The following is a 14,015-nucleotide window of genomic DNA, read 5'->3' as shown; positions in this document are numbered from 1 at the left end:
TTGTGTTCATTACACGAGTTGAAGTGTAAAAAGGAAATATTTTCTACACTGGATGAGTGGCGATACTGTCAAATAAGACACTTTGTTGCAAAGCTTCCACAACTACTAAGGAATGAGGATGAAATGTATCCATATATATAAGGAGATTTTTTAGAAGTGGCTGGAGTATAGGGGGCAAGAAATGAAAAGAAAAGAAAGGAAAACAAACAAGAATTTGGAAATGAAAGGGAGATAGAAGATAAAGATAGAGAGGGGAAATAATGAGAGAGATTAACAAAAGAAGAACAAGAAGTAAAGGGTAGGACCAAGAAGATACAGGGAGGAGGGTGGATCGGGGGAGGGGTAAACATGGATAGGGTGATGGAAATTAAATAAAGATTTTTTTTATACTGTATGTTACTGGTTTAATATGGATTTGTATAAAAAAAATTTAAGATATAATAAAAAAAAAAATCTGCTTTTTTATGAGAATGATGTTCTTCCTGAATAACACATTGAAGGGACTGAAAGTGTTAAGTGAGTGAACAGAATGGCGCAGAGCTACAGTTACTTCAAAGGAAATGAAATACACCACAGGGTCCTATAGCGGCCTCCTCTAACAACTAGATCACACAGCTAAAATTAATAGCAACTTCTTTATCTCTTCTTCCCCTTTTCACTTAGTGGAACAAAACATATCTCCATTTAACTAATCATCTGTTGAGAAAATTTGTGTTTACCCAAGTCAGTCCTCCATGAAAAGTTTGTGTATCCTGCTGCTCAGACATACAGAAGGCAGTATACCACTGGTCTGACTGGGGACTGACTCCCTCACATTTTGCAGTGACACCATTAGAAAAATATGAGGGGATGAGACACATCGCACGCCACTAGCTCAACAGGTAATGAAAAATGTGAATGGCCTTAACCTTGAGCTCCTCCTGTTTGCACAATTAATCCTATGTTTTATGAGCGACTGATGATGTATAAATAGAATTGTCTTGCTCCAATCCATCTCTAGGATTAAGCCCCGAATGGTGACCATTAGAAAAATATCCCATATTAGTTGGGGTCACATTCTCACACTGTTCATCTACTATATAACACTTGACAATGTAATGCCACCAGGTGCACCATCTGAACTCTGCAATGAAATCCAATATTTTATATTACTAAACACAGAATTATAGTTTGTTTTTTTGCATAGTTACAGTGGTCTAGTAGGAAGAAGCACAAGGAGCCAACATGCTGATAAAAAGAGAGCAGATTAACAGAGGAGAACTTGTCACTATGCTGCTTCCCTTTCACTGTCCAGTCACATGTCAAGAGCAACCTGAGCTATGAGAAAGTAGGTGGAGTGATGCCATTAGACTGCAGACATTTAGCAGATGGGAAAATAAGCACTGCAGTGGAAATCTCTGGTCTGAAGCTGCAAACATCATCCAATCAGAAAATGCCTCTTATTCATTGATAAAATACAAGGTATTCTGTGAATGGCAGCCAAACTGAACTGAGTAAGCCTCACCTGTGTTCACTATGCACAAGTCAGCCAGGACCCCGAAGACCAGAGTGATTACTACACTGATTCTCTGCTTCCAATGCAGTCCCATAGGTATGGAAAATGTATACTTACTTTGGCCCAAGCTGGATCAATGTAACTGTGCAATGAAAGCCATATGGGAAGGTGAGCTTTAAGAACAAAGAATTGTATGCCAAAGTACACTGTATATATTTTGAAGAGTAGAGGAAACAAAAGCGATACACAACCACACAGACATATCCAGCCGATTCTGTTTTATTAAATGGGATATATCAGTTGATAGTCACTTTATAAAAAGTGGTGAAGCAGCGTCTAGACCAAGGCTAGCATTAAAATTACTCAGACAGATATCAAAGTCTTTCATTATAAGATTTACATAAAGGAGTCCCACCTCCACCTGTCCTCTAGCAATAATCTGTCACAGGCACAGCCGCACAACACAGCGATGCTGACAGATATCAGGTGAGCAAGAAAAACCATGACACTTTCTTGGCAATTCCCAACACTTCACCACTCCCTATGGTGAAGAGGCTGAAGCAGCTGCCAAACACACAAACCTCCTATATCTGATCCCAGTGGCCTCATGTTACGCCCCGGGGGTTTATTAGCAGGTGGATAGCCAGAGGCAAATATGAGCTTCTGTATTGGCTGGAGTAATCTCATGGTGTGTATTGACTGTCTGAACAGCTTGATGTCAACTAGACAGTATAGAAAAAGGGAATATTGCCTCTTACTAACCCAATCTACACCACTGGTACACATCTCGCATGATGGGATCTCAGTCCCCAAGATTCCCTGATTTGTTATAGAATTAAAAGGGGAACCTTAAATGTACTAATGCCCCACAACAAACTGAAAAAAAACCTGACATTTATGTATAAAGTGTCATCATATCAAATCATATCATATAGAACACTTTTCAGCAAATGTAACATACACAGACACTGTTAACAGGTCAGGAAAAAGTGTACGCACCTTGATTGTAAGTATGTAATAGCAAAATGACAGAAAAGGTAAATACAACCTGGTGAGGGGATACTAACTTTATAAAACTCACAAAGCTGTATTGCATGCCTTTTTTCAATTACAACCATCAGATGATAGAAAACTATGCGTATACCAATACATGAATACATGTGATAATGTGATGCAGCTTTGTGAGTGGTCCTCATATCAACACTTTCCTCTGAGATTTATGATGCCTACAGCAGGGCACTTCAACACTTTGGGGGACACAGTTTTAGATTAATGTACACTGGCCATGAGAGAAATGTGGGCTGTCAGTGTTGATCGATATCAAAATGTTACTTGGTTGTCATACTGAAGATTTGGGTTAATTGCGGAGTCCCTGACCTGAAACAAAGTGATAAAAAAATTCTTATTTACTCTTGAATTCCAAATGTATTTGTGAGTTATTATAAGCAGATATGATCCCTGGAATACAATATTATTTCCTATGGACGTGTTTGAATATTTAAAGGCAAATTTGTCTTTATTACGTTTTCAACAGTTTAACAGTACATGGCATGGAGGAAAAATGAAAACAGGTACAAATGTACATACATAAGAAAAGCCATCGCACAAATGTAACAATGGTTCATATGAAAAGGTGAAAATAGTTCCATGTGTTTGAATATTTAGAAAAATTCTTGCATTGACAATCATTCCTTTTTTCCCCAAATACCCAATATCCTGTGTATCGAATGTCAGCTAAGCCTGGGAGAAAGGCATTAGTAAGGAGGCTTCAGAGTTATGCTGTGACGTCATGCCAGCAGGATGTTAATTCTAAATTGTACAGCATCCCCCAACGGGTGTTGTAGTCTTGTTTAACCATGTATGAATGAAACCCTAGTGTTCCTCCCAATGTTGCTATACCTTCCTTGGGCAGAGAGTGCACTTCCCTCCTTGATAGTAGCTCAAGTACCAATGTCATTTGACAAAGCCAGAATAGCAGGACCAAAAGAACTTCTTCTCTTGTGTCTCAGATAAGTTAACCAATGGCACTAATTATCTTTCAGCTGTCAGTAAGAGGGACATTCTTCCTGCTGATAAAATTAAGGAGACACCAATCTAAGCGGGCCCCACTCCCACAAACCATTAAACCAAGGTGGCCATCTCTCACAGATCACCAATGTTAGGGGCCCTTCTCTTAATGAAAACCAAAGAAAGGTGGTCCTTCTACTGAACACCAATGCAAGAGGGCCTTTCTTCCGCTGACCACCATCACAAGGGGGATGTAATTTCATAAAAAAAACAAGTTTTGCAGGGGATCTCTGATCTAAATAATATTTAAAGGCTTCTCTGTCCAAAAAAGGCCTATTGGTATCCTGCTCATCATAAGATATACATACAGCTTATGATAAGTGTTTTTCCACATATGCTGCACACACAGAAACAATAGTAATCATCTATGTGCACACAAAACCCATAAACAGATGCGGTTTACTCTCTTCATTTGTCACAGCTCAAAGACTAGCTTTTAATGATTCAGTTTTTAATTACTGAAGTAACAGTAAAGCTTTAGCAAAATTTAGGATATAAAATGCATGCTTTTAAGACAGGGCGAGGAGAAATTCCTCTGTGGCGAGCAGCGAGCACAGATGAAGCATGGAGCAACTGCACCTGCGCTCCAAGCCTCATTGTGAAGCCGAGTTCCGGTTTACAACGTCCGGTTTCCAGCTTCTGCAGCACCGCCGACGAGGGGACAGGTGCAGGAGAGGTCCGCTCTCCTCTGCTGAGAGGAGATACCCTCTCCACCACTGCGGAGGACTAGGAGTAAGTACTGTATACAACATATCATATCACTATAATGGAGTACAGGGGAGCTGGGATATACATTACTGTATACATGTCATATCACTATAATGGAGTACAGGGGAGCTGGGATATACATTACTCTATACATGTCATATCACTATAATGGAGTACAGGGGAGCTGGGATATACATTACTGTATACATGTCATATCACTATAATGGAGTACAGGGGAGCTGGAATATACAGACTGTATACATGTCATATCACTATAATGGAGTACAGGGGAGCTGGGATATACATTACTGTATACATGTCATATCACTATAATGGAGTACAGGGGAGGGGGGGATATACATACTGTATACATGTCATATCACTATAATGGAGTACAGGGGAGCTGGAATATACAGACTGTATACATGTCATATCACTATAATGGAGTACAGGGGAGCTGGGATATACATTACTGTATACATGTCATATCACTATAATGGAGTACAGGGGAGGGGGGATATACATACTGTATACATGTCATATCACTATAATGGAGTACAGGGGAGCTGGGATATACATTACTGTATACATGTCATATCACTATAATGGAGTACAGGGGAGCTGGGATATACATTGCTGTATACATGTCATATCACTATAATGGAGTACAGGGGAGCTGGGATATACATTACTGTATACATGTCATATCACTATAATGGAGTACAGGGGAGCTGGGATATACATTGCTGTATACATGTCATATCACTATAATGGAGTACAGGGGAGCTGGGATATACATTACTGTATACATGTCCTATCACTATAATGGAGTACAGGGGAGCTAGGATATACATTACTGTATACATGTCATATCACTATAATGGAGTACAGGGGAGCTAGGATATACATTACTGTATACATGTCATATCACTATAATGGAGTACAGGGGAGCTGGGATATACATACTGTATACATGTCATATCACTATAATGGAGTACAGAGGAGCTGGGATATACATTACTGTATACATGTCATATCACTATAATGGAGTACAGGTTAGCAGGGATATACATTACTGTATACAACATATCATATCACTATAATGGAGTACAGGGGAGCTGGGATATACATTACTGTATACATGTCATATCACTATAATGGAGTACAGAGGAGCTGGGATATACATTACTGTATACATGTCATATCACTATAATGGAGTACAGGGGAGCTGGGATATACATTACTGTATACATGTCATATCACTATAATGGAGTACAGGGGAGCTGGAATATACAGACTGTATACATGTCATATCACTATAATGGAGTACAGGGGAGCTGGGATATACATTACTGTATACATGTCATATCACTATAATGGAGTACAGGGGAGGGGGGGATATACATACTGTATACATGTCATATCACTATAATGGAGTACAGGGGAGCTGGAATATACAGACTGTATACATGTCATATCACTATAATGGAGTACAGGGGAGCTAGGATATACATTACTGTATACATGTCATATCACTATAATGGAGTACAGGGGAGCTGGGATATACATTGCTGTATACATGTCATATCACTATAATGGAGTACAGGGGAGCTGGGATATACATTACTGTATACATGTCCTATCACTATAATGGAGTACAGGGGAGCTAGGATATACATTACTGTATACATGTCATATCACTATAATGGAGTACAGGGGAGCTAGGATATACATTACTGTATACATGTCATATCACTATAATGGAGTACAGGGGAGCTGGGATATACATACTGTATACACGTCATATCACTATAATGGAGTACAGGGGAGCTGGGATATACATTACTGTATACATGTCATATCACTATAATGGAGTACAGAGGAGCTGGGATATACATTACTGTATACATGTCATATCACTATAATGGAGTACAGGTTAGCGGGGATATACATTACTGTATACAACATATCATATCACTATAATGGAGTACAGGGGAGCGGGGATATACATTACTGTATACATGTCATATCACTATAATGGAGTACAGGGGAGGGGGGATATACATTACTGTATACATGTCATATCACTATAATGGAGTACAGGGGGGCTGGGATATACATTACTGTATACATGTCATATCACTATAATGGAGTACAGGGGAGGGGGGATATACATTACTGTATACATGTCATATCACTATAATGGAGTACAGGGGAGGGGGGATATACATTACTGTATACATGTCATATCACTATAATGGAGTACAGGGGAGCTGGGATATACATACTGTATACATGTCATATCACTATAATGGAGTACAGGGGAGCTGGGATATACATTACTGTATACATGTCATATCACTATAATGGAGTACAGGGGGGCTGGGATATACATTACACTGTATACATGTCATATCACTATAATGGAGTACAGAGGAGCTGGGATATACATTACTGTATACATGTCATATCACTATAATGGAGTACAGGTTAGCGGGGATAAACATTACTGTATACAACATATCATATCACTATAATGGAGTACAGGGGAGCGGGGATATACATTACTGTATACATGTCATATCACTATAATGGAGTACAGGGGAGCTGGGATATACATACTGTATACATGTCATATCACTATAATGGAGTACAGGGGAGCTGGGATATACATTACTGTATACATGTCCTATCACTATAATGGAGTACAGGGGAGGGGGGATATACATTACTGTGTACATGTCATATCACTATAACGTAGTACAGGGGAGCTGGGATATACATTACTGTGTACATGTCATATCACTATAATGGAGTAGAGGGGAAAAAAAAAATGACACTCACCTAAGTGGATGCAGCATCGTTCTGATATGGCATTCGTCCCCCACCACTACTAAGACTAAGTGATCAAAGACTGCTGATCACTCAGTTCTCAGACTTCAGTAAGGCGGGGATTGTCAGTCACTGACTCTCTGTTCTGCCCTTCAGCGCTCACTGGGGCAGCTGGGTGTGGTTCTTAGGCTGAGCAAGCTACCAGCCCAGGCATTAGGGTGGATCCCAACTATATGGTCTGGATATTTTCAGAGACTGGACCGCCTCTGTGATGTCAGGAGACCGCAGGCTTTAGCCACGTCAGCTGAAAACGTGTCAAAAGGTGAGCAGAACGAACTTCACTCCTGTAATCCATAGGGGAGATACAGCCAACAAAGTTTTGGCTATACTTCTCCTTTAATGCCAAAGCAAAGTAGTTCACTGCATGACAGGACCAAGAAAACTGGTCAATATTTTCGATTACAAATCAGAAAATATGAACTTTGGTGATAACAAAAATGTCAGCAGTAAGGGATTTGGGATATTCTGATAATTGAGGATTCCCATATTCAGTTAAGAAGCTAAAAAAATGGCATTAAGGTATGAACTTGTTAAACAGCTCTAGATATGAAATTCTGGATGACAGATTAATACCATAGTTCCCAAACCCAATGTTTAAAACCTGTAGCAGGACCTCCGGTTTCTATTGAATGCTGGTGTTTGAAGGGCAGTATGACAGGAACTCTACAGCTACTGACCTACATGTTGCTACAGTGTACCCTCTACAGCAGGTATTGTCCTATTATCTTAAGAGTCTACCACAGCAAAGCTCGCATAATTAAAATCATAATCATAATTAGAACAAACATAGCTCAGTCATTTTGAAAGGAATTAAAGAGAAACAAGTCAGTTTTGTTATGTAATCTCTGGTCCATTTTTCATGCTCCAAATTAATAATCCCTTATGTGGTGTTGCACCAGCAGCACCAAACCATGTAAAGGTTTACGCAACAGTTTTTATAAATGTCCAATCGTGTGTGCCAAAATTAATGAAGCATTTGTGCCGATGTATTAATTTAAAAACAGTGCTAAAATATGCACCATTACAAGAAAGGTTAAAAAACTGTAATGTGGAGGGGTGAACAGTGATGATCACTGCAGCAAGGAGAGGAAAGCGGGGTGTGGAGAGATGGCCAATGAGGTGCAGAAAAGAGAAAAGGAGAAAATTTAGGATGATCAGAAAATTACCTCAGATTTCACACCGGAGTAAGCGTGCTCAAATCTTGCGCACCACCACCTCACAAAAAAAATGAATTGGCATGCACAGGTTTGTTTAATTAGTCGCAATAAATGCTAATTGAGAAGGCATATAGAAATTGGCACATTGGAGAATCTCCATATGGGATTTATCTAGGTGGCCAGACCATGGGATGGTAACTTTATGAAGAGTACCCTTTCCTGGCACTGAGAGAAGATATTGCCAATGCAAATAAGAAGAAGTTTTCATCAGCTTTCCAAGCCAAGCAAACAAGAGACTGAACGATTATGAAAATTGCCATTAAAAACACAAATAACATTCAATTCTACAGTGCAGGTATTAGTGATTTACATGAAGCTGTGTTTACTTTTAATAACCGATGAAATGACCGCAAATATCCTTTTTATCTCTCACCTGCAAAGTAAACATTTTGTTGGGTTGGGAACATTTAGTAATCCAAGCCCCTTTGACTACCTGGAGAATTGGGGTTATTTCAAACAAATAAAGACTGCAGAAAGTCTATTGCTTTCAGGTAGACCCTTTCTGCCAGATTTGAAGATATAAGAGGATCAAAAGAGGCGCAACCTGAAAGCCACACCTGCATATACAAGTAAACAGACTGTCTCCCATGTCATGTACATACTTAAAAACTAAACATAAAATCAGGGTTTATCATACATCAACACACCCAAAAAATTTTTTGCATTAAGTGACCCATTTTTTTTTCCATTTAAAGTGGTTGTAAAGGTAAAAAAGTTTACCTTGATGCATTCTCTGCATTAAGGTTAAGGAGAAAAAAAAAACACCTCTCAAAAGTCCCCCCTCCCCAACAAAGACTGTGAGAAGGAACTGAGCAATGCGGTGTGTCTATAGATGCACATCGCCCACAGTGGACCCTCTGTGCAAAATCATTGCACAGAGTAGGTAAGTGTAACATATGTTCTTAAAAAATAAAATCTTTACAATCACTTTAAAAGAAAAAAAATATATATTCTACTTTTATATGAGTTTACATTTCAAAATATTAAGTCTATGCAGATAGGCATTTATAGGCAGGAACATTTGGAGGCAGAAAAAAACCCACAGCCAGAATGTCCAATAGTAGCAGCATTTTAACAGAAAAAACACTTGTAAACGCATCTAAACATGCATTAACGCTAGGTGAGCTTAGCACTTGAGAGTTTATTCATTTCAATGGCTAGACTTATTATTCTGGGCAATTCAATGAATTAACAGCAAAGCATTTGACGCACCTAAACACATTACACGCATTTACAAGCATCAAGCATTTTTTCTGCCAAAATGCTGTTGCTAGGAGGAAAGGTGTCTAGTAGAGACAGCAAAACATCCAATGTGCATAAGGTCTTAAAAACAAATGTCAACATTCAGTCAACATAGCATTAGAACAATGGTAAACCAGTACAGTGCAAAAGTTTTAGGCAGGTGTGAAAAAATGCTATAAATTAAGAAAGCTTTCAGAAATACAAGTGGTAATAGTTTATTTTTTTATCAACAAAATGGAAAGTAAATGAACAGAAGAAAAATCCAAATCAAATCAATATTGGTGTGACCAACCTTTGCCTTCAAAACAGCATCAATTTTTCTAGGTACCCTTGCAAACAGTTTTGGAGGAACTCGGCAGGTAAGTTGTTCCAAACATTTTGGATAACTAACCACAGATCTTCTGTGGATGTAGGCTCCCTCAAATTTTCTTCTGTCTCTTCATGTAGTCCCAGACAGACTCGATGTTGAGATCAGGGGCTCTGTGGGGGCCAGACAATCAATTCCAGGTAGGGTTGCCACCTCATCCCTTTAAAACCGAACGCATATTGATTACACAGGTTCTGTGGCTGATTAAGGTGGTAAATAAAATCACTTGGTGCCTTATGTGCAATAAATTTGCCTCTGAAGCGGTGTAATTAATGTGTTCGGTTTTAAAAGGGATGAGGCGGCAACCCAACTTCCAGGACTCCTTGTTCTTCTTTAACCACAAGCCTACAGGGCACTTATACCCCCTTTCCTGCCCAGGCCAATTTCCAGCTTTCAGCACTGTTGCACTTTGAATGACAATTGTGCGGTCATGCAACACTGTACCCACATGAAATTTTTATCATTTTTTGTGACAGATAGTGCTGTATTTTGGTGGTATTTAATCAACTCTGGGTTTTTTATTTTTTCTTAAACAAACCAAAAACCACTGAAAAATTAGGGAAAAAAAAAACGTTTCTTGGTTTTTGTTATAAAATTTTGTAAATAAGTGATGTTTCTCCTTCACTGATGTGCGCTAATGAGGCTGCAGTGATGGGCAATGATAGGCTGCACTGATGGACACTGATAGGTGGCACTGATGAGGAGGCACTGGTAGGTGACACTGATGGGCATTGACAGGCATCACTAATGGGCCCTGAAAGGCGGCACTGATATATGGCACTGATAGATGGCAATGATTGGCATTGATAGGTGGCACTGACGGGTGACACTGAAAGGCAGCTCAGATGGGCACTGACATGTGGCACTGACAGCTGGCACTGCGGGGGCTACAATGATCATCAGGGCACACTGATCATCAGTGCTCCGATGATCAGTGTACATGTCCCCTCTGCGGAATGCCGATTACCGCCTCTCCTCTCGAGCTGTCAGCGTGACAGCTCGAGAGAAGAGGAATGACGATAACCGGCATTTCCCTGTTTACATGTGATCAGCTGTGATTGGACACAGCTGATCACATGACCGAGCCAACATCTTTGTCTCTTTCCATGGATCGGTGATCCGCTGTGTCCTAGGGACACAGCGCTCAGCCGATCGCCTTGCAGCGCGCTCCGGGAGCCGCGCATGCACGGTTAGAATGGGAGGACGTCATATGACATCCTCCCAGAACGAGAGAACCACCTTGCGCCCATCATATTACTGTATGGCTGGCGGGAGGTGGTTAAACTAAAGCTACTTCTTAATGACATTGGCTGCATGTTTGGGGTCATTGTCCTGTGGCAGAATACATTTGGGACCAATCACACACCTCAAAGTTAGTCTGGGATTACATGAAGAGACCGAAGGATTTGAGGCAGCCTACATCCACAGATCTGTGGTTAGTTCTCCAATATGTTTGAAATAACCTACCTGCTAAGTTCCTTCAAAAACTGCCTCAAAACAGCATCAATTCTTCTAGGTACACTTGCACACAGAGTAGTCACACCAATTATTTATTTGATTTGGATTTTTCTTTTGTTCATTTACTTTCTATTTTGTTAATTGTTAAAAAATAAATAAACACTAACACCACTCATTTTGAAAGCATTCTTAATTTACAGCATTCTTTTTACACCTGCCTAAACCTTTTGCACAGTTATGTACGTCAAAGAAAATACCTAATTCTTACAGTTTCCATGCATACTCACTTTCGATGCCCTCGTTTTGTTGTCTTTCCGGTGGCTTTGAAAATCTCATCATTGCCATCAGGAACTTTCTCAGTCAGTGTTTTCCATGGCAAGATAAAGTCGGGAGATGGACTGAAATGTTTTAATTCCCCTTGCCCTAAGAGACTCCTTTCACCACAGCAACAAAATGCACAAAGTTGTTCACTGCAAAAAAAAAAAAAAAAAAGAAAGGTTTAATGAAAAAAATACAGGTCAGAGGAAACTATAAAAAACAAACAAATGCAATATACCACTGCAATACAAGCACACCCCCCCTACATTTTATCCCCTTTGAAGACCCTGCAAGTACAGAAAATTACTTGTTGATCTATCATAAATGCACTCAGCTCCTATTTTATGGACTCAATGGTGCCAGTCCTGCCCAGTCATCTCTCTCTAAACTACTACATTAAATCAGTATAGGAGCTGGTTCTTTGGCATGTTGGCTAAAACATATGCACTTTATTAATAATGGTGAAAAACAGGCTTACACGTTTCAGCCATCAGGCCTTAGTCATTAGGCTTAAAGCAGTAGTAAACCGCTCCAAAAAAATCTCCCTGCAAGTTAACCACTTCAAGTCCGGACACTTTTACCCCCTTAATGTCCAGGCCAATTTTCAGCTTTCAGTGCTATCACACTTTGAATGACAATTGCACGGTCATGCAACACTGTACCCATATGAATATTTTAGCATTTTTTTTGAGACAGATAAAGCTTTATTTTGGTGGTATTTATTCACCACTGGAATATTTATTTTTTTTGCTATGTAAATGAAAAAGTCCCAAAATTTTGAAAAAGTGTTTTTCTTATAAAATTTCGCAAATAAATATTTCATCATAAATCTTAGCCAAAATTGATTCCGTTATCTTTTCCGTATAAAAAAAATAACCCAAATTAATTTATAACCAAAAATTATAATTTTTAAACTTTTTTTTTACCTTTTTATTTTTTTTTATATATATATTATTTTTTGGTTTTTTTTACATACTGTCACCCTAGCAGTACAGTGTCACCATGGTGACACTGTACTACTTGTGGGGGGTGATGAAGATTTTTTTTTTTTTTTTTTTTTTTTTTACACGGATTGCTTTTACATTCATAAAGGCTGTAAAATCAATCATTTCTCCTTCTCTCTGGCTGCATTCTTGCAGCCATTGAGAACTATTGTGTGAGCTGTGATTGGTCACAGCTTGTCAGATGGTACAAGGCTGTTGTGAATAGCCTTGTACCATGTGACCTCTGTGATCATTCACCGATTTCACACATAGTAAGCAATGATGTCAGAAGTGACATCATGCATACTACTCTGCATGTGATCACCGATTGGCCAATCAGTGATCACATGATCTGGACCTCGCACAGAGGTCCCGTATGACGATCGGTGTTCCACTGTGTCCGGAGGAGACAGCGGGCACCGGATCAGGGAGCGCGCACAAGCAAAGGGTGGGGAGGCCTTTTATAAACGGCCACCCGACCCTGCACTGCCACCATCCGCCCGTTTATATACAACGGCCAGACAGGAGGTGGTTAAGAGTATAATGTGTTAGTATGCATCGCATACTAGTACACTATGAAAGAATTACCTGAAAACAAAGCCCTCCAGCGGAGTGCTGACACAGCTCCCTGAGGCTTCAATCTTCACCTGGTCTCCTTTCCAGGTTCGCGAGCTGCGACCATCTGATTGGCTGAGCTGCGATGGTGTCACTCCCATGCATGCACGTGGGAGTTTTGGCCACGGGATGGCTCACTCAATGGACGGCACACTGTACCAACTACTAGATCACTCCCACTGTTCTTATCGCCACAACAAAGGTATTAAAGGTACCCTTTGATGCCAAAGCCATTTCTTTCAAAAGTTTCAAGTGGTAATAAAGCATTTTTTTCAGGTTTTACTTACAGGTAAGCCTTTAATAAGGCTTACCTGTTGGTACAGTAAATATCTCCTAAACATACACAGTTTAGGAGATATTTACTTTAGAAGTGCCAGTGCCGTCACCGGTGCATGCACACTGTGCGCTCAATGGACGCCGTGCCCTCCATTGAAACAGCCACTCCGCGGCCTGAGACTCCCACGCTGAGACTCCCACAGCTCGGCCAGCCAATCGGCCGGAGAACAGGTGAAGATGGAAGACCCGGGCAGTCGAGACAGTGCTCCGCTGGAGGGCTTGGTTTTCAGGGAAGTCTTTCATAATATGCTGTTAACTTGCAGGGAGAAGAGTTTTTTAGAATTTTTTTTGCGGTTTACTACTGCTTTAAAAAATCA

General features: G+C 40.0%; 1 protein-coding gene across 1 annotated transcript in view; it reads right to left on the bottom strand.

Moving 5' to 3' along the window:
* The window catches only part of LOC149465893 (histone-lysine N-methyltransferase 2C-like), a 280,655-nt gene extending 267,192 nt beyond the window's left edge, over positions 1-13,463 (bottom strand). The window contains exons 1-2 of the mRNA XM_089673215.1: positions 13,336-13,463; positions 11,734-11,916 (exon numbers count right to left, since the gene is read on the bottom strand). Of these exons, the coding sequence (XP_089529341.1) occupies positions 11,734-11,916; positions 13,336-13,463 (311 nt within the window). The remainder of the gene's footprint in view (positions 1-11,733; positions 11,917-13,335) is intronic.
* Between the last annotated feature and the right edge of the window lie 552 nt (positions 13,464-14,015).

Source organism: Staurois parvus, unplaced genomic scaffold (assembly GCF_062004578.1).
Source record: "Staurois parvus isolate SC_StPar_1 unplaced genomic scaffold, SC_StPar_1.0 ptg000136l, whole genome shotgun sequence".
Classification (NCBI taxonomy): Eukaryota; Metazoa; Chordata; class Amphibia; order Anura; family Ranidae; genus Staurois; species Staurois parvus.
Note: the sequence above shows the minus strand (reverse complement) of the source record. Positions and strands in the feature narration are given on the sequence as shown.